The sequence below is a fragment of the Thunnus thynnus genome, chromosome 22 (assembly GCF_963924715.1).
Source record: "Thunnus thynnus chromosome 22, fThuThy2.1, whole genome shotgun sequence".
Taxonomy (NCBI): Eukaryota; Metazoa; Chordata; class Actinopteri; order Scombriformes; family Scombridae; genus Thunnus; species Thunnus thynnus.
Genome location: NC_089538.1, coordinates 22,957,835 through 22,983,941, shown reverse-complemented (window position 1 = coordinate 22,983,941; position 26,107 = coordinate 22,957,835). Strand labels below are relative to the sequence as shown.

The window sequence follows — 26,107 nt, the reverse complement described above, 5'->3', positions numbered from 1 at the left end:
ACATTGCTAACACCAAGAAGCCTGTAAACTCATGGCAAGTTGATTTTGCTTCAGTTAGCAGGCAAGTTCAACTCTTAATTTTAACAATGACTATAATGTAAATTAGGAAACTCTTATGCCAGCATGCTAATAGTGAAACATTAATCTTGTTAGCATTTAGCAAAGTATAGCTGAGTGTACCTTCCTGCAAAATAGGCTAAACCACGCAGGATGCACACATCAGTCCCATGAAGCGATTTGTTTTGCAATAATGACCAACTAGCTGTACATTACCTAGATTTACAGGGCTACTTTTGAAATATATCAATAATGGGTGACATTATTCATTTTGAAATGATTCTGTTAGCCCTCAAGTATACAGTGTTTTATAGCTTGTAATGGTGTTGATTTTTGGCATTAAAATTCTGTCTTCCTACATTAATGTAGAAAGAGAGTCTACACTGAAATCTGCTGAGCGGGAACTTTTAAAAGTGGACATGCCAAAACACCACAAGAGACCCAGGAAACCCAAATGCCTCTTCTTTAACAATGAGGATTTCAGTTGGAATTGACCAAAGAAAACACTACCATTTACACAGGCTACTGCCTTCTCATTCTTTCATTTAGACAATGCATTAGTTTGCATTACTTAGTACTGCTTTGAAATAGTTTTTCTGTTTATAGAGCCACACCATATGTCAAAGTTATGTAACATGATTATTTTTTTAATTCATTAGGAATTGAAACTTGAGAGTGGCCTCAAAACTGGAACTGGTATCATATAAGAGTATTTGTGTATTGGTTCATCTGTAAAACTTCCACCAGTCACTTTTGCTATAGTGGTTATATAAATTTAGGACTTGAAACCTTCAGTGACTAAAGATTTTTCTGTGTTGTATTTAGAGTGAGCTGTCATCTGATCATCTGTGCTGAACAGATTCCTTCATCTGCCACAGTGAGAGCCACCACTATCTAACCCAGCAGGTAAGATTGTTGTTCTGACATAACAACACAGACAAGCTAGTTGAGTTTTGCAGAAGTGAAGACATCAGTGTTGACTAGAAACCTGCAGAAATGTTACTCACACTGAGTCCAATACCTGGGCTTTATTCCAGAAAGTGGGTTTAGTGAAAACTCTGAGTTCGTTAACCCTGAGATGAGGGTTTTCAGTTCCAGAAAGAGAGATAACTTAAACTGTGGGTGAGTTACCACAGTAACTAATTAAATTCATCACAGTGGCTATGTCCATTATTTTTATAATGTAAAGGTCCAAACCTTCAGGTGCGCAAGGAAGAAAACGGAGAAAAAAGGAGGAGGAAAAGAAAGCCCAATATAGAGGTATGTCGTCTTATGTCAGTAATAAAATGCCGTTTTGTGTGTAGACGTTTCATTTATAGCAGCTAGCTAGCTAAGTAGCAATAGAGCTAATGCTAGACAATGATGCTACAATAGCTGCTGGACTCAGATAACGTTAGAGAATGAAGGATATGAATCTGAATGGCAAGTCAGTAGCAGCTGTCTGGATAACTGCTCCTTCATACAACGCAAGGCATTGTGCTGAAATTTCAGACCAATGTCAGTGATAATGACTAACACTATATCCATAAAAACGTAGATTTCTGCACTTGGTTGCACTAGCTATGTGTCAGCTTGCATGATCCACTTGGTATTGTAGGTATTGTAGAAAGCTAGATCAATATTGAAATATCATATTAATAAATTAAATCTATACTGGATTACTGTGTTGTAAAATGGCAGCAATTCATGAAAAAATGACGCTGTGTGGCAGAAAAACTGTGAGTGAGTTCTGTGACATGTTATGATTGACACCTACCCCAGAGACGTGTGTAAATATTTAGTTGTTATGTTGTAACCGATCTCCGTGGTGCAAGATTTTATTTTAGTGATGCATAAATCACAACTTAGTAATAATTTATGTTATAACTAAATTTGAACTTAAACACAGCTGTTGCAACAGGCTGCAGCACTTATTTGTCATTAGCTACATGTGTTTGCTTGTAACAGGCTAATATCTACTCTATAATTATCCAGATGCTCTCAGGAAACATCTGCAGAAGCCTCCAGCTGCTGGAGAAGTTACATCTGATCTCCCATCTACACCAAACTCTGAAGCAGGTATGTTCAGCCAGTTATTTGTGGTCGCTGTGTAATTGATAATACACTGTTATGTTGTCATTATTATTATTATTATTATTATTATTATTATTATTATTATTATTATTATTATTGACTGTTACAGTTATGCCTTGTTACTAATTAGATGTAGGTCTTAGTCAAATTAAATATAGTTTATTTGTACAGTGCTACTTTATATGCAGTAGAATGAGACAAAGGACTTAGTGCAGTGGTGTAACAGTCTGGATGTTCTGCAGTTTGAATACAGCTTCAGGTCAAAAACATCTAACATGATATCAAACACTCCAGCTACCTGCAGTGAAACACAGCCTGCAGCAGGTGAGTTCTGTTCATTGTATGTTACAGCTGCAGTTATGTAAATAATGTTAATATGGTCAAATCCAGACACATTTCTGCTATAATTCTATTAAATATTCACAGTCAGTTATGAACATACGTAACTCATCCTGTACATGTGGAATGTTTTCTCCATTTTCCACAAATGGATGCTGGGGAATCTATTTTTATTATGCCAGTACTTTGGCCGAACCTATAACCATTTTCTAACCCTTAACAATAACAGAAAGCCATGGGAACTACAGCTTGCACACACATATTCTGTTTCTTTCATTTTCATTCATTCATTTTTTTTTATTCATTTTTAGGCAGTATCGCCACCTACTGGACTTTTATTTAATAAAAAAAATTCAAATGAGCTACAACTACACTGAACTATGGGTCCATTTAAGAAAGTTTCAAGTCAAATACCAATATGATCTATTATTAAATGGTTTCTTACATATTTGCATTGTCATGGTGACACTAGTGCAATAAAATATATTGAATCATAAATATCATTTCTATATTAAGAAAGGGAACATGGCTAACTTAAATACTAATCATTGTTAGACTGTTAGTTCTCTACAGGACACATTAAAGCTAGAATAACTTATTCCCATCAAAAATAATTTAAACCTGGAAACTTGACCTTTTTTCACTCATGTAATTGAACAGTTCTGGTCAACCGTTCTCTATAATTTGTGCTTTAGATGTGTTTATTGCCTATTGTGTTGTAATTTATGAATCATTGTGTGTTCTTACTAAAGGATTAATAACTATATTTGCTTGTATGTTTAGATTTGCCTGCAGGTGAAGGAACAACAAGCACAACATTCACTGCTACTCTACAGCCTGCAGACACCATCAACTGGAACATATCCTGAAGTATGTGAGTCCATCAAGGCAGCAGCTATAGATCCTGTCTGATATGATGAGGACGGAGTTAGTCAGCAGAGATCATATCAGGTAAAATAAGACTCTACATTTCCACAATGACAGGATGGGAGAAGTTCCCATCACTACCACTTTTACAGAAAATTAGTGAATGGAGAGAAAATCAAGAGAAGTTGGGTGTTATATTCCAAGGAAAAAAGTCTTTACTGCTTCTGCTGCAAGCTGTTCTCACAAAAAGCTACAAACTAATCAGTAATGGACTTAATGACTGGAAAAGTTGCACTGAAATACTCAAAACCCAGAGGAACAGTCCAGAACATTCTGGGTACATGACATCTATCCAGTGTAATCTATAAATAACCAAGTGCCAGTGTCTTGGATGTTACTAACAGGTAGTTGGTAGTTGGGCACCAAATCCTAATCTCACCTAGGGAACTGAAATGGCTAGAGAAGGCCCTTCATCCTCCTCACTCGACAAAAGAAGAGGAGATTTTGGGTACATCCCACTTTATAAGGTAGAGAAAGAGAAGGAGAGTTCCACTGCCTCATACAGGAGCTGAAGCTCTTCCATGGCCAGTTCCAGACATATTTTAGGATGCCGGTGGGACAGTTTGACGTCCTCCTGGGGATGATAGTGCCACATCACCAACTACCGGGATCTTATTGACCCAGAGCAGCATCTGTCAGTCTGTCTGAGGTAAGTTGTTGTATAGCATAAAAGCTACTAAGTTATGCAGATCTGTTAAAATATTTATATTAAAGCTTGTCACCATAAGAACAAAGTCTTTCAAAACACCGCCTTATCTACCAATGTATCTATCTATCATATCACCCTCTTTTTAACTAGACAGTCATTACAGATCAAGTATATTCCGCCATTACTTTTATTATTCTTTATTTTTCTTTGTACAATCTGTTGATACATTGTTTACATCACTTTTGTAAAGCCAGGCACAGGCCAGTTATTTCATGAAAACAAAAAACACTGCATCCAACTGCATGAATGATGAAAGGCTCACTTTGAGATGAACGTAAATCCAAATCTCTTCTAACCGGCTGTCCACTAAAAGAGCAACTTGTGAAGTGATATCATTTATATTTAGGCTACAATAAGGCTATATTTAGGTTAGGTGAATGCACTGCCTATGTGCTACACCATATTTGTGACCCATCAGATTCTGTGACCTGCAGTGCTAGAAGAAGTACTCAGATCCTTTACTTAAGTAAAAGTATCAATTCTTCATTACAAGTAAAAATCCTGAATGTAAAATCCTATTAAGTAATAGAAGTCTGTTTACATGTTGCTTAATCATTGACTCATCAGTGTTAATTATGTTGTTAATATATCATTTACAGCCCAATTTTCTGCAAAATTAGTAATTTTACTTTAGTACTTCAAGTAAATTCAGCTGGTAATAGTTATATACTTTTACTTAAGTAGGATTTTAAATGCAGGCCTTTTACTCAGATCCTCTAACCTAAGCAAAGGAACTGAGTACTTCTTCCAACACTGCAGGTCACAGAATCTGATGGGTCACCAAATATGGTGTAACAGCAGCTCGAATTTGTCCATGATCTCCCGCTTGTCAGGTATGCAGACCTGTATATAATTTGCCATAATGTGGATACATTGTAAACTTGGTATATTGCTAGACTGTTGAAACAATAGTCCAGTAGATGGCGGTAGTAGATTAGAGGCTATTGACTGTTGCAGGGCTATAGCAGTTCATCAAGAGGGAGCATGATTGATAAGGAAGAGTCTGTCTACTATTGCCACCTACTGGATGATTATTTTAGCATTCTAGCAGCAGACTGTGAATGTAAACAGTATACTCACAATATGTCAAATTATATACCACAACAATATAACAATGTATAATGTATCAACAGAAATATAAACAAGTGTTTGCACCAGGACATGAGTGCAATTTCAAAAAAATGTCATGCATGCTTCTGATCCAATTTTAGCCTCTGTCTACCTCTATTTATAGAGAGAATGAGATTATTGTTTATTTTTATTATGGATAGATAGTGCAGTCAAAAAATAATATCAGTTTTAAAAAATCATAAACTTCTGGCACAAATATGTATCAAGTTGTTTTCTTAGATTTTGTTTATTAGGCCAAGATGAAAACCTCCTCCCACCTCCCCCAGATTCCTCAGCACTGGGGGTTCTTTTACAACCATCACCTCCAGTTTCCGTCTTGATGTGTCAACTGTAGCCAATTTGTTGAAAGACAACTGTGATGTCATCTGGGCACAAATGAGGGAAACCCAGATGCCAGTCTCAACGGAGGAGCTCTGGAGGAACCCCGCCAGGAGGTTCCAGGAGAAATGGAATTTCTCTAATTTTATCAGTGCACTTGATGGGAAGCATGTAGTATTAAGGCACCAGCTAATTCTGGCTCCCGTTTTTATAATTATAAGGGCACCTTCTCTGTGGTCCTCCTCACTCTGGTGGATGTGGACTACCAGTTTCTGGCTGTCGATGTGGGAGGCTCCGGCAGCAACAGCGATGGAGGCATCTTCACGAATGCCACTCTAGGACAAGCCCTTCAACCTGGTACCTTGAATGTACCAGCACCATGCCCCTTTCCTCAGCACCAGAGTTGGGACTGGTGGCATTTGTGATAGTAACAGATGAGGCTTTTCCAATGAAAACCTTTCTCCTTCATCCCAGTCCTGGGAAACATCTGCCAGAGGATTACCGGGTGTTCAACTACCGCCTCTCCAGAGCCCGACGCATTGCTGAGAATGGTGTTGGCATTCTGCTGGAGAGCGTATCAGAGTGTATAAGAGCTTTTATAATACATCTATGTTTGCTGTCAACAATTTATGATGGTTTGGGCATGGTTTGAAGCAATGGTAGAGTCCAAACTACGGTTCCTCCTCCAAAACACGCCCACTTGTACAGGAAGACAATATACTATAGCAGAAAATTAAATTGAAAATGTTATCAAAGTTGCAATAAACGACATCCAGCCCCACTAGATGTCACACTAGCACCAGCACTTCAGACCAAAACAAATATGTGTATCGTTTACTCAGTAAAGTTGGGGGGGGGGGGGCGAACACACAGCTCACAAAACTCAGATCAAACTGTCAAGCTAGGCACTGGTGATCAAATATGCATCAAGATTCTGATACTGCATTGCCTATTTCTCGCCTTAAATGTTTTCAGAAACATGTTTTACTGTTTTTGTAATTTGAGAAAGTTTGTGACAAGTTCAAGTTGGAAACGGACACAGTGAATGGCCGAGATAAACGTCATCACATTTTGAACGCGCTCTCTTCAGTGGCTCTCTTCAGCCCATGAACCCTATTTGGACGTTCAACGTCCTTCATGTTCATGCTGCGACTGCAACTTGACGTACTTCCCATGTTGTGGTAGCAACTTCCAGTTAAAGTGTGGTGCCTTCCGGATACATACATACTCAACCATACAAATACGTACATACTTATGCACACACATACATACATTCTCACTCATACATATATACACACACACACACACAAAAATGTATGTACATATATGTATATGCATGAGAGTGTGCATGTATGCAAAAGTGCTTAGTACCGGTATATAGGTATATATGTATGTGCAAGTGAAGTATTCTTTTTTGGCCTAGTCGGCCTCTCATAAAAACCTCATTATACTTGACCTCATGACAAACGTGAGCCCAGAGCAGCAGCAGCACCCACATCTTTTCACTTCCTGATTTCATTTTCTCTGTCTGGTAAATGATAGTCTGCATGGTTTCCACACACCGTTAGACTGCTTCCCTGTTTTGTCAGTGTATTGTATGTACATCTTTACTTGGTTAGACCTAAATAATGTGATTAATTTAGTAAATGAATCAATAAGCATTGCTTTATGAAAAGCTAGCTATAATCCAAGTGTTTTCTTGTCTTACCTATCATTTGAAAGGCAACAGTAGGCTATCAGTGGCAGTACTGGCTGGTGCCCTGTAGGTGAACTTTCATCCCATCATTATTAGAGATATGTATCATTTGAATCTTAGCTACAACCTACTACTACTCTTATGAAAGCTCATTATTGGTATTATTGGTCTGGTAGTTAATCAATACTCTTTGCAGTTCAGGACAAGATTAGATTTTATTTGTATTTTAAATAAAATGTTTGGTCTCCAGAGCAACAATGTTTTAAAAAGGAAAGTCAATAACAATAGTCTGTTTTACTGGATACAAGACAAAAATCTAAATAAAATAAGTATGCTAATATCTGCCGAGCAACGTATCAGTCGGGCTCTAGTTTAATGTGAACTAAACAACTAAATTAGTCCTGCCCAGCTCCTCTGCTTTTCTGCTTCTCATATCCAGTAAAGTCTCCTGCCGTTTGCTGCCCCAGCCTACACCCAGCCAGATCCCGTGTCGTCAGCCCACCCCACTGATGTCCAGCCAATTCTCCAACCCGCTGACACCCAGTCAGAACTCCAGCTGCACAATTAATGCCTCGGCCCTGTCATGTTTCCTTTGCCCTTTTTGCCTCTGTCCCTGTCTTCGGCCCCACCCTCTCTTCTCTTGTCTTTGCCATTCTCCACCTGTCCACAAGTTCCCCCCTGGACTTTCCTGCCTGGTTCCATCACCCACCTGCTCCCCTCTTGCTATTCTCCTTGTGTTGTCTTCACCTGCTGCTCATTACCCCATCAGTCCCAGTACTATATATACACCGATCCTCCGTTATCCATTCCCTGCCGTAGTCAATGACTACGTTTACATGCACAAAATATACCAGTTTTTGCCCTTATTCCGAAAAAGACAATACTCCTACTAAGCTGTTTACATGGCAAATGAAAATGAATATTCCACATATATTCTGTTTACATGCAGAGGGTTTTCAGGGTTTCCCTCTGCTCCAGTGGGAACGGGAATCACAAGAGCTCTACAGGCAGTGAAGTAAACCAGCAAGACAAAATGTAAAAGAAACACGAGACAGCCCACCTGTTGTACTGATGTACAAGACACTCACACAGTCAGGCAGAGCTCTGAACTCTGCCCGTTGTCTATGTCACACTGCAGTACTCTGGGAGCTCTTTAAGTCGGGGGCTGACCAGTATGCGGTCACTGTTTATGCCCTGTTGGCTTCACTCAGTTTCCCCCTCTCTTGCTCTGCTTTCCTGGATGCTTTCCGGCGGCCGGGAGGGGAACAACCCTCTGGAGAGAGACTGGGCAGTGACTGGGCAGTGTCACCCATATAGACTGTATATAAAGATGGACTGAGCAAGGCATGATGTCACCCATTGGTTTGCATTGGAGCCAGTTTTGAGTCGCTGCTTACGGTCGATGCCATTTTTTCCGTTTGGAGCCTTGACCTTCCAAATAAGGAGTCTGGAATCAAGCCCCGCTAACTTGGACCGAAGCGAAGCTAGCTTGCCGGGAACACTGAGCAGTGCAGAATTGTGCTAACATTAGCCAACTAACAGGGCAGGTATTGTTACCAAATAACGTTAAACTTACCGAAACATTATGACAACTGTAAAATCCAATTAACAATCCAGTTGTGAATAAAAGAAGGCTCACACTGCAACTGTAAAGATTGGTCTTAGTTTTGTCCAATTTTTGTTCCTAGTTTAAGACCATCATTAAGACCATCACCTGCTGGTAAGTTGGAGTCCTCATTGTGATCCTATGTATATGTAACTGGTTCTCAGGTCTCAGATCTTTTGCATGCTCAGGTCTGTGGTTTAGTTTCCATCCCTCACACACGCACAGTTTATACGCTTTACATCTTGGTTCACATCCAACCAATAGCATGTGACATTGTGGCTATCTTTTTAGATATGTGTGCACCTTAAAATGAAAGCCAAAAGAACAGTCTGCCATCAGAGAGACTTAGCTAACTCATAAACTCACCTAAAGTTTTGTTTCTCATGGTTATTATCGTTCAAGCTGCAGATTAACAACACCTTGGCGCTTTAACTGACGCAGTGTGAAATGAAGAAAACTGGACTGTTCTTTCTTCTTTTTTTCCTCTCAGCCACAGGTAGGCTACTTAAATTATATCAAAATTGACATCCATATGGGTTTCATTTACTCACTTATGAGCTGTTTATATATGTGTGTGTATATATATATATATATGTGTGTGTGTATATATATATGTATATGTGAATATATATATTGAACTTTGGTGGCACCTGGTTTCAGCACTCATGGCATAATTCATCAGGTAAATCGGGGTTGGGCACATCCTTCTGACATTTTATTCCCCTCATTTTTATAGTTTTTAAGGTTGATTCTCCCACTAAAATCACTGTAAACATTGCCTTAATGCTGTAGATGAGAGATTATTGGATTATTGCTGTGTACTCAAAGCAGCAACGAACAGTGAATGTTGCGAGGGATCTGTGGACTTTCTATAGATTAGTGTAATATACTACTGACTATCTGTCATTTAGCAGCTAAAGAAACAGATTTTTCTCAGGTAATGGTTTACGCAGATTTGGTATTAAGGAGCTTAAGTTCACAATTTTCATATGTTTTAAGGCACAGATATGTCATTCCTCCTGTTCATACTGGCTGTTAAAAGATCCCCTTCAAATGCACTTTCAATGTAAGTGATGGAGGCCAAAATCCACAGTGTGTCCACACAGTCATTTAAAAGTTGATGTGAAGCTTATACTCAGCTTCAGCAGTCTGAGTTAGTCACATCAAGTGGATATCTGACACATTTACAGTCTTTTTAGCATCAAATTCCCTCTTTGCGTTTCCTCGGACCAGGGGCGTTTTTCAGGAAACACTAAGGTATGGCAATGTGACATGACGTCATAGAAATACTTAACTTTATTGAAAAGCTGAGTCTCTTTTACTGGCCAGGGACATCTACACATTTTGATAAATAAAGGCCAGTCTCAGATGAAGCTGAGTCTAAATTAATTGTTTTGTGGTTACCATAGAAGCAGTTTTGTTATTCTTTTTATCATCATTTGTAATTATGATCAGTAATGAGCAAAACCTGGAAACGCAGCAGCGAGACATATCTCCATTATCTCTCTCTCTCTAAATCCAATTCAATTCAATTCAAAGGGCTTTATTGGCATGAACTTTTCAAGAACAATCCCCTCCCCCTCCTGCTCTGTCAACACAACAACACAAATCCATCTATAGATGAAATGGTGGTTCTTGAACGGAAGTTCAGTTCACTCAATCCATACAACCCCAAAGCCTCAGTCAAATAAGTATAAAAAAGAGAACAAAGTCACCCAGCCTCGGCTGACTTGGATACCAGACGGTTTCCTTGGAAAAGAAGAAGTTTCTTCTCCCAGCTGCATGTGGGAACACAATGCAAACTCACTCTTTGCGTCGGATAGTATGAGGACGTAAGGGGGCTGGACTCTTAGAGAGCGGGTAAAACAGAGCAATGTCACTGGCTGACTGGACTGGTGGGTGTCGAGTGGAAGTGGAGTGAAAAAACAATGTGGGTGATCACATAATCAAAAAAAAAAAATCAAAAGAACATTGTGCACTCTTGACATAGTATGATCAACCACATAGTTTGCTGTAACCAAATGATTCTGTGTTAAGATGTCTCACCAAGATGTCTCGCATTTTGCTTGTGTAGACAAATTGAGTGTCTCGTCTGGTGGGAAAGAGGAAATAGAAAAGGTTATCTGAAGTGCATGATACTTGGTGACCCTGGTTCTAAAGATGTGGTTGGTGAACTAAATACAAGAACAGAAAGCTGTACAAGACATGTATGACACCATATATCAAATTATCTTGATTATCTTACAGGAAACGGGTGTCTGCAGACAGTGGTGTGTGAATGCATATCTGATGCTTGTGGTTGTTTTGGTCAGAAACTGAAAGTATAAAGTGTCTGTGAGCTATTTAAGGCTCTCCCCTCTTGCTGCAGAGATGTATGCATACACTTTAGTTTAATTTATTTTATTTAATTTATTAAAGGCAACTGGATCGCAAGAGAATACTGTGTCTGGTATCTAGTAGCCTTTCTCACCTAACTAGACAAGCTGATATTTCAGCTGCAACAACAAGTGGAAGAAAGCAGGACAATGGAGATAAAGTGAGGAACAACTGTGTTTTAGGGGAAAGGAGACATAACTTATACTTGTAAGAATTTTTGTAAATACTGAATACATCTAGGGCACAGTACTGGGAAACAATAGTAGTGGAACCTTTAAAGTCTGTGTAAAGCAATAATAAATATGTGTTCTGAGTTTTTTCACACCACCAAATTTGACTGATTAAAAAAAAAATTGCCAAGTATATAAAATTAGGTTGCAAAATCATGGAAAAATAATCAGTATTCTGAGCTCTGAAACGCTGATGCCGTGTCCACTGAAGGAGCTGAAACCACGCCCCCAACTGAACGGTCTGAACCTCTGAACTTAACAACGCTCATGCTGAACACCCTTAAAAAATATACAATTTAAAACAGGCCTTGTTTGTAGGTGTAGGACAAGCAACAGGGATGATATTTCAAAAATAAAGTAACACTAGGCACCAATGTTTAATGTTTAAAATATTTTTTAGGTTAATGTGGACTTATTTCAGTAAAAATGTAACTTATATGAGTAGTTAACAAGCGATCCATCACCAATCATCGTTGTAAATTGTCATTTTTTTTCCAATGAAGTTCGGTGTCAACGTTAGTCGCTTCTTTAAAAAGCACCGCCGAGGGGCAGGATATATATATTATATATGGATATATATATTCTCTCAGTAGACCTCAGCTTTAACACTGATTCTACCCATCAACGGATGCTTCAGCTGGGTTTGAAATAACTCCTTGAGCGCTACCATTGACTGAAAATAAACATCAACAGCCTACACCAACTTAGTCCACTCTTAACAAGGAGAAAAAGGCTGAAAGTCTCTGGTGGAACAGAGGAGAATTACAAGTAAGGAACACAGAGCCAGACTGTGACAAGACCATGACACATTGGGTCCACAAAAAGGCTTCTCATCTCTCCTGGTATAATCACCTACATATTTTAGAGTTACAATTTAATAAACATCATTCTATAAAAGTAGCTCTGTAGTTTTTCAGCAGCACTATGCAGACTGCATGTGCTGCTTCATTAATGCTTGAATAAGCTTATCAATACAGATAGATAGATAGTAGGGATGTTCAGAGAGCCCTGTATTTGTATTTGTATCTGTACTTGTTGAGGCAGCAAAATTATTTGTATTTGTATTCAAATAAAAATTTTAAAAAGGCTTTAAAATAATGTTTTTGTTCTTATTACACTTTTAATTGTAGAAAATTGAAGTGTTACAATAAGTGTTTATGAATAAACTACCTTACGGAGGAGGTCCCCACACTGGGACTCGAACTGGGAAAATGCGGTAGTGAATAAACAAGAAAGTAATGACAGAAGTGTGTATTTCAACAAAGGAAAATAAGAAACAAATAGAAACTTTCCTGTTTTAAACAACCTTCAGGGCCTTTCGAGTCTACATTTCTGGGTTTACGAAATGCACTCAAATGCACCCTAAAGTCTCACATGCTTTGCCATACAAAGCGCAACAGATAGGCTCTCATTTTAATCTATGCAGCTGTCTGTGCGTGCAGGCTTGCGTCTCAGCCGTGTCTCACGGACATAACCGCGACCTAAAGCGGTCAGTTGCGCTTCAAGGCTATTTACCTTCATTTTACGTGCATCACTACGAGTATCGGGCTGTGAGCGCTTCCAACAGAGCTGCTGCTGTGCTGACGTGCTGCTCACGCTGCATTTCCTGTCTAGACTATGGTTTAGACATGGGGTTTAGGTTTCTAAGTGAGGATAGATGGCGTGATGTGACTGCGGGGTAGAAGCTCAGTGGAGGGTGTTTGTGTGCAGAACAAGCCACTGTGCAGGTGCATCTGCATCTGTTTGTTTGTGTATTCAAGAGGGAGAGCATGAGAGCGGGGTGTGCAGCTCCAAAAATAGAAAATCAATTTGTGGCGGGAAAAGTTTTATTTTAGCAGGCCGCCACAAATAAATGAATGAATGTATGGGAAACACTCAGATATCCAAGGTAAACTGGGTATTGTTCCCTTCAAGTGGCAAGTGATGACCCTCTCATAGAAGATACAGTGATCTATCTATATAAAGAGAATTGTGATAATTGTGGGGGAATTGTTGGGTCTCTGTAAATTAAAGAGTACGGTCTTGACCTGCTCTATGTGAAAAGTGCCTTGAGATGACTTTTGTTGTGATTTGGCGCTATATAAATAAAAATTGATTGATTGATTGATTGATAAACAGCATCAATGGTTTTGAGGGTATGGGCAGCAGCATGCATGTAAATTACATCTGCGTAGTAGCACTGATAAAAATGTTGCCTGTACAAACTGCAACCTACTGCTAATGGAGAGGCTTTGCTTGTTGCTTATTTCTAAAAAGCAGTGCCTCTTTTTTTAAATTTAAGCCTTTTAGTCAGTTCCTCAACATGACTTTTAAAAAGATAACTGTAAATGTATATAAACGGGGCGATACAGCTTTAACAGGCTAACAGAAAATCACTTTTTGGCACAACACCTATCTTCTCTGTCTGTTATTCAGGGTGCGCAGAGTGCGCTGCGTGCATGCTTCCGGACTGGGCTCACTGGCCAATCACAATCAAGTTATATAGGCTACTGTAATCAACCCTCATTCTGCAAAATGGTTTCTTTATGTAATATGTTTGGGCACTTACAACAAAATTTTAAAGATTAAAAGATATTCACTATGCTGTGTTGCCCAACTGTCTGCTGTAAGCCATTTTAAAACTTCACCCCAACTTCTGTTTCTGCTCTTCTCTAAAAATGGAGTTTCATGCCAGAGTCACAGCAATGCTCAAATATGAACCATAAATCTCTTGAAAACTTAGATTTATTTTTATATTTTAATCAGCTCATATACACCTGACAGGCTGTAGCTTCGCCTGCCTGTGTGTCTCTGGCCAAGTTGCTGCAACCAGGACTCTCCTGATATAACAACAGCATTCGCAAACAAACAAACTAATGAATAATGATGCTAATATCTGTGGCTATTCATATAAATAATGTGCATAACAGCTTTACTATTGATTCCTGCTTGGGAAAGTGGAAGGACTGATAGCATTAGTTTACCAAACATTACGTTACTGATGTCAAAGAGGATCTTTTCTCAGCTTTAAATACAAAACATTCTCATTATGGACGCTGTTTCTGACACTTTGGGCACTTTTGCAAAATGTTATCTGATACTTTACATTATTGACCAATGAACACAGATTAACTAACACCTTACTCCTGAGATTTATATAGAATCAACTAACTGATGTTGTATTCAACAAAAACATAATTAATATTTAACCTCAACAGATGTACTGTTTTAGAGACCCGAGACACTGGAGTCTCTTTCTGTTATTATTAATCATTTCATATTATTATTTATATTTTTTTCAAACTCTGAATTTGTGTTTCATCTTATTTTAAACATTTAAAGTATAGTCAGTCATCACAATTCCAGCAAAGTATGGAAGTGCATTGAATTCACCAAAGGAAAAAAAAAGGTTTATGTCGTTGCCTAATTGACCCCAGTATCTCATATGACTTCATATATCTCATAATTACGAGAATCATGAGATCGTTTTCTCGTGATAATGAGAAAGGTATTGGTTTGCCAACATTATACAACTGTTTGTCTGTTGGGGACCAGTTAAACCAGTAGGATGGGGTGCTTCATGGATACATGGGCTACAAGCTTCCAAAATTTGTGCTCCATATAAAGATGCTACCATTTAATAACAGATATCAGAGCACAAAATAAGTGATGCTAAAAACATTTGGCTGAAATTCCCAATCAGGTCACTTAATCTGATGGTTCACAATAAACATCAAGTAGTCATAATTAGGGGAAGATGCCCACCATAAGAACATTTTATTTACTGAAAGACATAAACGATGTTTGAATGTGATTTCAGTATGAAAAGTATCAAAACTTTTACTTTTTTTTTTTCCTTTGGTGAATGTAATACGCGTCCATGCTTTACTGGCATTGTTACTGAAAAAGTTCAAAATATGAGGGAACAAATTGAGAGTTTGAATAATAACTATAAATTATAATATGAAATTATTAATATTTAAAAAAAAAAAAAAAAAACAACACATGTACAGAGTCTTTAGTGATCCTCTAATACACTTTTACCACACATTCCATGTGGAATTTGCCATGTTTCAGTCATCTCACATAGGCAACATCTCTAGTGTGACAGCTGGACGGTTGCCAGTCCATCAGGTCAGGTATCCACTATCTCTCACTCTTTCACTCTGCATTAAAATAACACACTTTTTGCAGAAAACAAACGTGGCAACTCTAAAGATCTAACCAGAAACACTATGACAATTATAATGATGAGATCATTTAAGATTGTTTAAAATATTGGTTGAGATGATTCGGTATAAAGGCCAGAAACATAACTCCAAATGAGGAGTGATGTTGCTCCGTTACTGCTAAATAAATACGTAGATGTTTGTGAACAGGTTTCTCATATCAACTTAAAAGGTAATAATATCCCAGTGTTGTTTTCACAGCTTGTTCCACTGTCCCTAGGTGGCCAAAAAGACAAAAGAAATGATTAGTAATTATACGTTATTACAGGTTCTAAAAAACTGCTTGTGAGGAAAATATAGCCAAATATCACAAATCACAAATTTGGTTCAGGGGGTTTACAATCTGTACAGCGATACAACATCCTGTCTTCAGACACTCAATTCAGAAAAGGAAAAACTCCTCCTAAAACATTCCTTTAAGAGGGAACAAATGGAAGAAAGCTCAGGAAGAGCAACAAAGGAGGGATCGCTCTCCCAGAATTGACACAGATGAAATAGATGTGTGTGCAGAATAGAGCAAATAGCAAAATTACAGTATGGGAAAAACAGGATGACAAAATTATAGATAAATGATAACATATATGAGGGATATAGCAGGAGGACATCAGGCAACACCCAGGTGCCACCAAACAGGTAGGACCTGAGTATGACCCTGTTTGTATTAAAGGATTTATTATTGTGTGTTGTTACAGGCAATGATACCATCATTTGCCCATCTGAGCCGGTTAAAGCTGCAGTCGGAGGCAACGTCACTTTAGACTGCCACTTTGAGTCTAAACGTAATGTGACGGGAGAATTAGTTGAATGGAAATTCAATGGTTCTCTCAGTGTCGTGGTTCACAGAAGTGAAGGTTTTTCTCCTGATGATCAAGCAGAACAATTCGAAAACAGAACAACTCTTGATGAAGAGAAACTAGGCATAGGGAACCTTACAGTGCAAATCTCATCAGTTAATACAACTGATGGTGGAATCTACACCTGCTCTGTTGGAGTTGGTCCTCAGCAAAACAGCTGCAATGTTCATCTCATTGTTGGTAAGTAATAAGGACACTAACTCTACATAAGACTACATGCTTTCAGCCAGCAAATGCAGACAAAAATCCACATGTGGCAGTGTAGTTGATGTAGCTTATCATCACTGTTTGATACGGTGGCCCCTTAAGGACAAAGTACACACAAGAGTGAAAGCACAAACATTAGGCAACACAATAGGCCTCAATTTTATAAATAAATCCTTATTTCCCGCCAAAGGAAATTTGTCTTTGTCACACAGCAACAGTGCAATGGCTTCAACAGCACCAAGAAACCCTGTGTGCTCAAAAACAACAACTGTCTGATTGAACTGGGTTTGAGGTTAGTAGCAGTGTCATCATGATGTAGTTTGTCTACCAGAGAGCACTGACAAGTTGATTTTTAGACTGTAAAACATGCATGTTATGTATGAATGTAAATAAATACTACAGCCAATATATCCTTATCAGATATTTTAAACTATCAAATTCTTATTTCAGTATTGGCCTCAAAAATCCAATAGCCTATTGGTTGTTCTATATGCAGACATTCATGTTCCCTTCAGGATATATACTAATAACTTTGGTGATCCTCAGACTTTTCCACCATTAGGTCAAAATTTCAGTTCATCAAATACTTTGGTTTTTGACCAAATACCTGCAAAATGATATTCCCATCAGCCTCAGCTGTAGGCCTGTTTTGTGTTTGGTGCTAATTAGCAAATGTTAGCATGCTCACATGTTAAACTCACATGATGAACATGGTAAACATTTTACCTGCTAAACATAAGCATGTTAGCATTTAGCTCAATGCATCACTGTACCTACAGTCTCACAGAGCTGCTAGCATGACTGTAGAAAAAAAAAATACAACAAATTAGATGTACTGTCAATCCATATCTCTGATTGGCCATTCCTTCATGTGATCAATCATGTGATCACTTGAGAGCTGCTGTAATTTCACTCATCAAAGAAAACACGTCAGAAAAAGCACTAGAAGAAAATATAGTAACTGTCTTAACATTCTTCATAGTTGTGTTGTTTACCATGTTTGTATCTTTAATGAGCACAGAACAGATTGAATTGTGTGAAAGTGTGTGATGATTAAATGCATGTACAGATTTTTGTGTGTATGTCTTTATCAGTCCTTCCCAACTAATTTAATACTCTTCTGTGTCATTGCAAACTTAATAGAGAAATCGAGTAACAAATCCAAAGCCAAGTCACCTGAAGGTACTGACACGACCCCCTCACTGGAAAGTAAGTACTGTAACTTCTCAGCTGTTGCAGAAAAAAACAGATTATTTGCAGTTGTTTACCACATTTTTATCTCTTGTTTTGAGTATAACATGATTTAGGTTTCATGATACCACTACTCATAGCACAGTAAGAAAACAAGCAGTTGTAAAGTGTGATAATGGTTTTGCAGAGAAAGTTCTGCAGCACAATAAACAGTTTAACAAATTCTCTCTTGTAAATAATAACAACCTGCAGTGCAGCACCTTAAACTCCCCGGACTCAACTCAGCTTCTCTTCTTTTCTTCCAGATGGCAACGAGAATTGGAAAATAATTGTTGGAGTAGTTGTTGGTCTTCTTGTTGCTCTTGTTGTCACTGCATGCTGTTGCTGGTGGAAATATGAACTACGTAAGTTACTTATTTCTGCCTCCCATTTTTGACAACTTGTTAAAAAAAACATGTTATAACTCAATGGTCTTGTTTTTCTTGGTCTTCTTGTTACTGTTGCTCTTGCTGTCACCGCAGTACGCTCGATCTGGGGGAGATGTAGAACACGTAAGTTACTTATTTCTGCCTCCCATTTTTGACAGCTTGTTAAAAAAAACTTGTTATAATTCAATGGTCTTGTTTTTCTTGGTCTTCTTGTTACTTTTGCTCTTGCTGTCACTGTAGAACTCTCAATCAGGAGGAGACGTAGACAACGTAAGTTACTTATTTCTGCCTCCCATTTTTGACATTAAACTTGTTATAATTCACATTGAATATGTTGAAACATGTGTGATATTTCCATCTACAGCAGTATGCCTCCTTATTAATCAGCCTAATATTCTAGGAATTACATTCATGATGGACAATTTCACACCTTATGATTTACGTCAGCTGCCAAACGTTTAGTGTCAAGACAGGAAGTCGTGTTTTCCTGATGTAGCGAGGAGTTTGTGTCTGTTCACTTTATATTTAACTCTAACCACAGAGCTGTTTCTGGACATTTTGATGTCTCTAGACATCCACCAGCGCTCCAGAGGTTAAATAGGGATTTGTGAGGAGGGGGTCCTTGTCTATTGAGGGGTTGGGTATTTTCTAAAGACCACTGTTTCATCAGTAGAAAGTATATTGCCCAACATCACCAGTCACAAATTAGGTTCAGGGGGTTTACAATCTGTACAGCGATACAACATCCTCCATCTTCAGACCCTCGATTCAGAAAAGGAAAAACTCCTCCTAAAACTTTCCTTTAACAGGAAACAAATGGAAGAAAGCTCAGGAAGAGCAACAGAGGAGGGATCACTCTCCCAGAACAGACACACATGCAATAGATGTGTGTACAGAATAGAGCAAATAGCAAAATTACAGTATGGGAAAAACAGGACGACAAAATTATAGATAAATGATAACAAATATGAGGGATATAGCAGGAGGACATCAGGCAACACCCAGGTGCCACCAAACAGGTAGGACCTGAGTATGACCCTGTTTGTATTAAAGGATTTATTATTGTGTGTTGTTACAGACATTGATTCAAGATTCAATCATTTATTGCCATATCAACTTTATAGTTGATGGGGAATATTTTCAGTGTGCTCAGAGATAATAACATAAACATAAACCCACAAACTACATACAAGAAGTGTCCACAAAAAACGCACTGTTACAATTATATTTCAATATTTCATTAATGCAACCATATGGTCCATAACCTCAAAGTGACAAACTAAAGAGCATGTGTTAAAGGAGTTTATACAAGTTTAAACAACCACTGAAGCATTTAGGATGCAGATTTCTTCAGATGTTCTGGTCTTAGGGTTAATACTGCAGAGTCTTCTACCTGAAGGGAAATACTGAACAGGGAGTTGAATTTTAAAACCTTTCCACTGAATGCAGATGTGATATAATTCAGAAATGATGGGGAGTTCACAGTCAATTATTTTTGAGATGTGGGCACGACTCTGCCTAGCAGTTTGTTCTCTTTGGCTGTAGAGTTTTTAAATCCTACAGTTATTAAATAAGTGAGCACAGTATGTATTACAGCTTTGTAGAACTGTAATATTGCACCCTTGACAATTCCTAAGCTGCCTTAGAAAGAATAGTCTTTGGTCATCTTTCTTCTGGATGATGGTGAAGTTGTCTTCTCATTTCAGGGAGTAAAAATACACAAGAGGGAAGAGTGAATGAATAACGTACAATAAAGCAGATATACTGTCAATCCAAACTCCTGCTTTGCTGTTCCTTCATGTGATCAATCATGTGATCACTTGAGAGCTATATGCAGTCTTCGTCTTAGACAACCGAGTAGCTCATCTACAACTAAAAACAGCCCCACATAATCATGATCTTTACCTGAACCAAACGTTACCATGCACAGATATTGTAGAAAAGAATAATTACAAATGTTGGCAGAGGACATGACAAAACATTGCCAATGAATGTAATTTGGGTTCTGCAGTGTTCTGTCTGGAGATACAGTTGCTTTATTACTGTCAAACTGAATTAACTAAGGAAAATTTCCATTATCTCACACAGAGAATCCAGCGGCTCCGGGAAACCCCATAGAGATGATGAGACTGAACCAACAGGGAGATGATAACATAGCAGGGTAAAAGAGAATCTCACCATCAGTGATAATATTTGGTTTAGTTACAGACCATCAACAGCACTGAGGGGAAGTTCATCTGCTTCAGTAACTCTGTTAACTGATTCCTCAGCAGTCCGTGATCTCCCTACAAAACTAAACTAAATACATTTCTGAATTTACCAGATAAGATATCTTTTACACTGTAAAATAACTGAGTTATTTTACCCAATTTGGGTCAATAGAGCAGCAACACAATACTGAGTTAATGTTACCCAGAAATCCACTGGAGACAAACAGTTATTCTGACCCAGGTTTAGTGTTATATTTAATTTTATTGTTGAGTTATTTACTCCTAAAGCTAAAACTAAAGCTTGTTATAATCTGCTCTACTCTGTTACATGTTACTGTTTGTTATTGATTGTTTATAACTTGTGTATATTTTGAATGTCATATACACATTGTTTTGTACAAGAAACAACACATTGGTGACAGTTTTTAGCTAAAGCTTGTTGTATGTAACACTGGGTCAAACTAACAGATTGCTGCTGAGTAAAGTTAACTCAGTGTTGTGTGTTTTAGTGTGTAGGTACATTTACTCAAGTACTGTGCTGAAAGCTCAAGTGCAGAGGTGTTGGTGAAAGAGCTGGATCTTCAGTCTTTTCTTAAAGACTGAGAGGGACTCTGCAGATCGGATGGAGTTTGGTAACTTGTTCCACCATCAGGGAACCACAGAAGAGAAGAGTCTGGGTAGTGATTTAGGGTTCTGTTGTGGTGGAGGTACCAGACGCCTTTCATTAGCAGAGCTTAGTGAGCAGAGGGAGTGTAGACCTGGATGATGGAGTTCAGGTACATGGGAGCTGTTTTAGTTGCTCTTTTGTAAGCGAGTGTCAGAGATTTGAATTTGAATTTGATTTTACATGCAAACCATATTATGAGTTATAAAAATATGATGTTTAGTTTATTGTAGCTGAATTAGCTCCACCTCAAGTAGTAAAATGCTGCTTAATGCATCAGTAATAATAATAATAATAATAATAATAATAATAAACACACATATTATACTTGTATACTTCTACTGAGGTATAATTATGAATGAAGGGTTTTTACCTGAAATTGACTATTTTTATCATGTGGTATTGCTACTTGTATTTAAATAAATCATCTCATTTCTATTCCCATCAACAGCACTAAGGCTCCTATAGTTATATTTTTTAAAAACAGACAGCATGCCAGATTTAAAGATTAAAGATCCTCTTCTCCCTAATTGAAAAATTCATGATTCAGATTTAAAGATCCTCTCTAGACACATCCAAAATAATTTGCATTGAACAAGAATTTGTGTAATACGGTTTTTCCATGAAAAAGTTCAGTTAACTAGTTAGAAATTCATGTACTTGTTCTCCCTCATTGAAAAATTCATGATCTATGAATATGGAAATATTGTTTACTTCAAAAGTTTTCCTGCTGGATACAAGATGTCTCCTACTTCACTCCATTCTCAGTGTTTGTGTACTGGAGGCTTCAAGTTTCCACATCACACTTGTTTGAGTTGCATAACAGACCACGATTGGCTCCAAACTATTGGTGATGTCACAAACCAGATTTAAGGTGAACATCGAAAATTCCTTCCTCTAGTGTCAAACTCTGCACATACATCATTCTACAGAGTGAAGCTCAAACTTCTAAGTGAAGGAACAAGAAGCAAAACACATTTCGAGAGCTAAATCTTTAAGTTCACTCTTGTTATGAACACTGCAGGATATTTTGTAATGAAAGTGTTTTGTCTTCATTTTTTACCTCAATGCAAGTGAAGGTGACTGACAGTCTACCTCCAGTGGTGAACCAAATTCTTGTGAGTCCTCATTTTCACTTCTTTTCCTCATAAAATCCTTATTTGAATGTTTTGCAGGTGGAGGCAGCTTTAAGCCAATTGTGTCCTTGTTAGGTAGATGTGGGATTTTCCAGAACACAGAGAAGTTCCCCTTATTTAACATTTAAAAGCAGCACATACATTGTTAATAAATGGTTTATAACACACTATAATGTAGTAATAAGCAGATATAAAGACATTTTATATCTTCTATGAAGACACATTTGATAGTATTACAACTTTGTTTCACCATTTAGTCATTCATTATCTGTTTATACAGCAGCTTGTGTTCACAGGAGGAGTTATATTTGTTATGAACTATTTATTAACTGTTTATTTATTAACTGATTATAAATGATAAATACAAAGTCTTAAAGTGTTACTAAATGCAGTGGTGGAAATTAACAGTACATTAACTGAAGTACTGTAATTGTACTGTACAAATTTGAGGTGCTTGTACTTGAGTATTTCCCTTCAATGCTACTTAATACTTCTAATTAACTCTATTTCAGAGAGTTATATTATTGTACTTTTACTCAATTTTATCTGACAGTATGACAGTCGTTATTAGATACTTTGTCAGATTAAGAGTTATATTTATTAAATCAGACTTTGAACATTAAATCAGAGGCTTTTTGGGTTGTGACTCCTAACAATAAAGTCCAAGTCTGGTCCAAGAATGTAAAATTATCCAATATTATCCCCCAAAAGACATTTATTTCCTCTCCCATTAATCATCTCACGACCCCTCAGATTTATCTGGTGACCCTTTGGAGGGGCCTGACCCCTAGATTGGGAACCACTGGACTAAACTAGCTAACTGTATATAAAGTAGTGTAAACTAGCTCCACCTCCAGCAGCTACAACAGTAACATGCTGCTCTAACACTGATGCTTCACTATTAATAATCTAATGATGTCATATATTCAGTCCGTCCTCACAAGACAAACAACAGTATAGGTCTAAAATTCAGGCCAGTAAAAATGACTTATAGTTACGTTTATGCAGTCTAGCAGTTGTGGTAGTTATGAGCCGGGGAAGTGATGCTGTTCAGGTGATGTCAATATAACGTGACTTCCTTATCAGGAGGTGGGGGTAGGGGGGATGGTTAGAAGATGGCTGCAGGAGACCACTGGTCACCTCCACTTCCAACCAAGTGTCTTTCACCGTGAAAGATACTGTAAGTGGCTGCAGTTGGGTGTCTTAACCTTAACCAAGTGTTTTTTGACTAAACCTAACCAGACCTTAACCACAGCGTTGTCACACCATAAAACATCATTGGTTCTTCTGGTCCCCATCCGTCCTCTAGAGGGCGCTGAAAACAGTAATATCGTTTTGGAAATAGACCTATTCTGTCTTTTTGGTATGAGGATGTGTTGCCTACATAACAATATATCAGTCAGAGGGAACATTTTACTGCAGAACATCTTTTAATACTTTTCAGAACATTTTGTTGATAATACTTAACTTGCCTCCAGTCTCTTGCTGGATATCTTTTGGATTTTTACTGTATTGTTTGTTTATGAGCTCTCTGTATCAAACCTCCACAGAACACCCATACTGAGACCAACAGTTCCATGGACACAACTGTTTATACAGTCGGAGGATGTGGAGCCATGATATCAGATAAATTGGAGATATATATATATAATCTGTGTAAGGAATATGGCAGTATTATCTTTTTATAAACTCTTGATTCTGAACCATCTTGTAATGCTTGTACTTTTGGTAACGCTTTAGATTACAGCCCACAACTTAGACAGTTAATTATTCCTTCTTTACACTGTAATTTTTCTTCTAACGGTGCTCCAGTACATTACATACGCATTCATACTGTGTATGTAGGTACAAGTGATGCAAATTCAAGATGTGAAGTCAGGGAATAAAGGGGCAGTAATCTTGGAGTGTAAATAGAAATTATACTCTTAAGTATTTTTTTAACTAACGGGTACCGTGAACTTTGCTCTAGATTTCCTTTACCATTCCATTAAGTACCTCATGTTTTATTCTTTGAGTTGTTTCACTGTACAAAATCATTCAACATTGATTGTTAACATCTGTGACGCTTTGAAAATATCTCAAAAAACCTCGACTTTCCTAAGTTGATTAAGTTAAACACAGCACAGATATTGATGCTTCTCGTGTCAACATGCATAACATAACATGCATCTGTACATGCAAAGAAGGTACAAAGCAAATTAACATGCAGAACAAAACCATATCAATAAAAGAGAACCCAACACAGATGCCGATATCACAACACAATCAAGTCAAACTAAATATTTAACTCAAATCGCTGGCGTGTGACATAATGTCTCTGTAAAAAATGACCAAGTAGACCATTAGGAAGTTTACAGCCAAGCTGGGCTCATCATTCTGAAACTTTAATGATTGTGAACCATGAAAGGATTTAATGTTTCACACTTTCTTCAAGTTCATCAGGTCTGCAGTTATAATTAAGATCAGATTTGTCAATAATGAAGAGTTAGTGTTTCACATGTTCTAAGTTATCAGGTCTGCAGTTATATTCAATAAGCCATTCATGAAAATAATTTTAGTCTGTATTTTTATCCTGTTCATAAATGGATTTTCATTAGGACGCCCTGCAGCCCCATTTTTCGTCCTTTATGTGCAAGAGCAGCAAGAATTTCGTTGTATGACATTCTAGGGTGAAAATAAAACTTGATCAGCTAAGATCTCTCCATTTTATGGTGGCTGTGTGCATCAGAAGTTGGTAAGCTGCATGTTAGAGACACATATGAATTTATAGGTCATGGTTTCCATTTTGGCCTCTCTGCTTTGTGGTTGTTTTGTGTGTGTGTGTGTGTGTGTGTGTGTGTGTGTGTGTGTGTGTGTGTGTGTGTGTGTGTGTGTGTGTGTGCAGGTGGGAGGAGCTCAAACAGCTGCAGAGGAGGAAAAGGCAGAGAGGAGAGGTTGCATTCTGTATACTCTAAAATCCGATTAACAATCCAATTGTGAATAAAAGTAGGCTCACACTGCAGCTGTAAAGATTGGTCTTAGTTTTAAACAAGTTTTGTTCCCAATTTAAATGTTTTTTTTTTGTTTAAAAAAGGCTGATCTTTACTATAACCTACCAGAGAGCACATTTTGAGCTGAATAATGAAAGTAATGACAAATGAAAGTTTGTCAGCTGCACATCTAAAACACAAATTACAACAGTAAATACCAGAGAAGCAGAGTTCTGATCTGTAAAAGAAAAGACCTAAACAAGATTTACTGTAATACCTTGAAGAGGAAATGCCATTCTCAGGTAAAGACCACCATCTGCTGGTATGTTGGAGAAACTGCATCACAGGAACATACAGAGAATTCAGGTGAAAGTTTGAGTTTGATCCAGGAACTATATTGAAACTGATCATAATACTTTAGGAAATACTATTGACAATATCTACTGAAAAAAGAAAATTGCCAAATATTTTGTATAGTAAAAGTAATATCTGTTAACGAGGGATCTGGAGAGAACAGTGTTCCTCTGAGGGATTTTAAAGTTTTACTTGCTGCTGTTCTTCATAATGTTTGTGTGTCTGAGTGTGTTTGATGATTGTTTTTGTGCTTGTGATGTGAATGAACCGTCTTATTGTGATCAGAGGTAAGTGGTATCACGATGGTGGTTATGAACTTTCTTTGTTAACTCAGGCTTCCTGCTTCAGAGTCTGTGCGCGTCCCCATGAAAGGGGGCGTTTGGCGCGTCATTTGACGCTTTTTCCACATAAAATGGACCGATCG

At 37.8% G+C, this 26,107-nt stretch overlaps 1 protein-coding gene across 1 annotated transcript; it reads left to right on the top strand.

Annotated features, from left to right (window-relative positions):
* The first annotated feature begins 406 nt into the window (after positions 1-406).
* LOC137175011 (butyrophilin subfamily 2 member A2-like) lies at positions 407-23,976 on the top strand. Its single transcript, XM_067580639.1, has 15 exons — positions 407-963; positions 1,247-1,317; positions 2,032-2,115; positions 2,373-2,454; positions 3,253-4,045; positions 7,690-8,797; positions 8,939-8,970; positions 9,259-9,352; positions 16,363-16,704; positions 17,875-17,940; positions 18,228-18,326; positions 18,444-18,473; positions 18,591-18,620; positions 20,439-22,342; positions 23,911-23,976. The coding sequence occupies exons 8-14, from the start codon at positions 9,304-9,306 to the stop codon at positions 20,513-20,515; spliced, it is 693 nt and encodes a 230-aa protein (XP_067436740.1). The 5' UTR covers positions 407-963; positions 1,247-1,317; positions 2,032-2,115; positions 2,373-2,454; positions 3,253-4,045; positions 7,690-8,797; positions 8,939-8,970; positions 9,259-9,303; the 3' UTR covers positions 20,516-22,342; positions 23,911-23,976.
* The last annotated feature ends 2,131 nt before the right edge of the window (positions 23,977-26,107 follow it).

Excerpts from the sequence above, each read along its gene's own strand:
- LOC137175011 (XM_067580639.1), top strand. The coding sequence starts at position 9,304 with ATGAAGAAAACTGGACTGTTCTTTCTTCTTTTTTTCCTCTCAGCCACA. Across the intron at positions 18,327-18,443 it reads CTGGTGGAAATATGAACTAC|TACGCTCGATCTGGGGGAGA; the intron begins GTAAGTTACTTA and ends CTGTCACCGCAG. Across the intron at positions 18,474-18,590 it reads CTGGGGGAGATGTAGAACAC|AACTCTCAATCAGGAGGAGA; the intron begins GTAAGTTACTTA and ends CTGTCACTGTAG.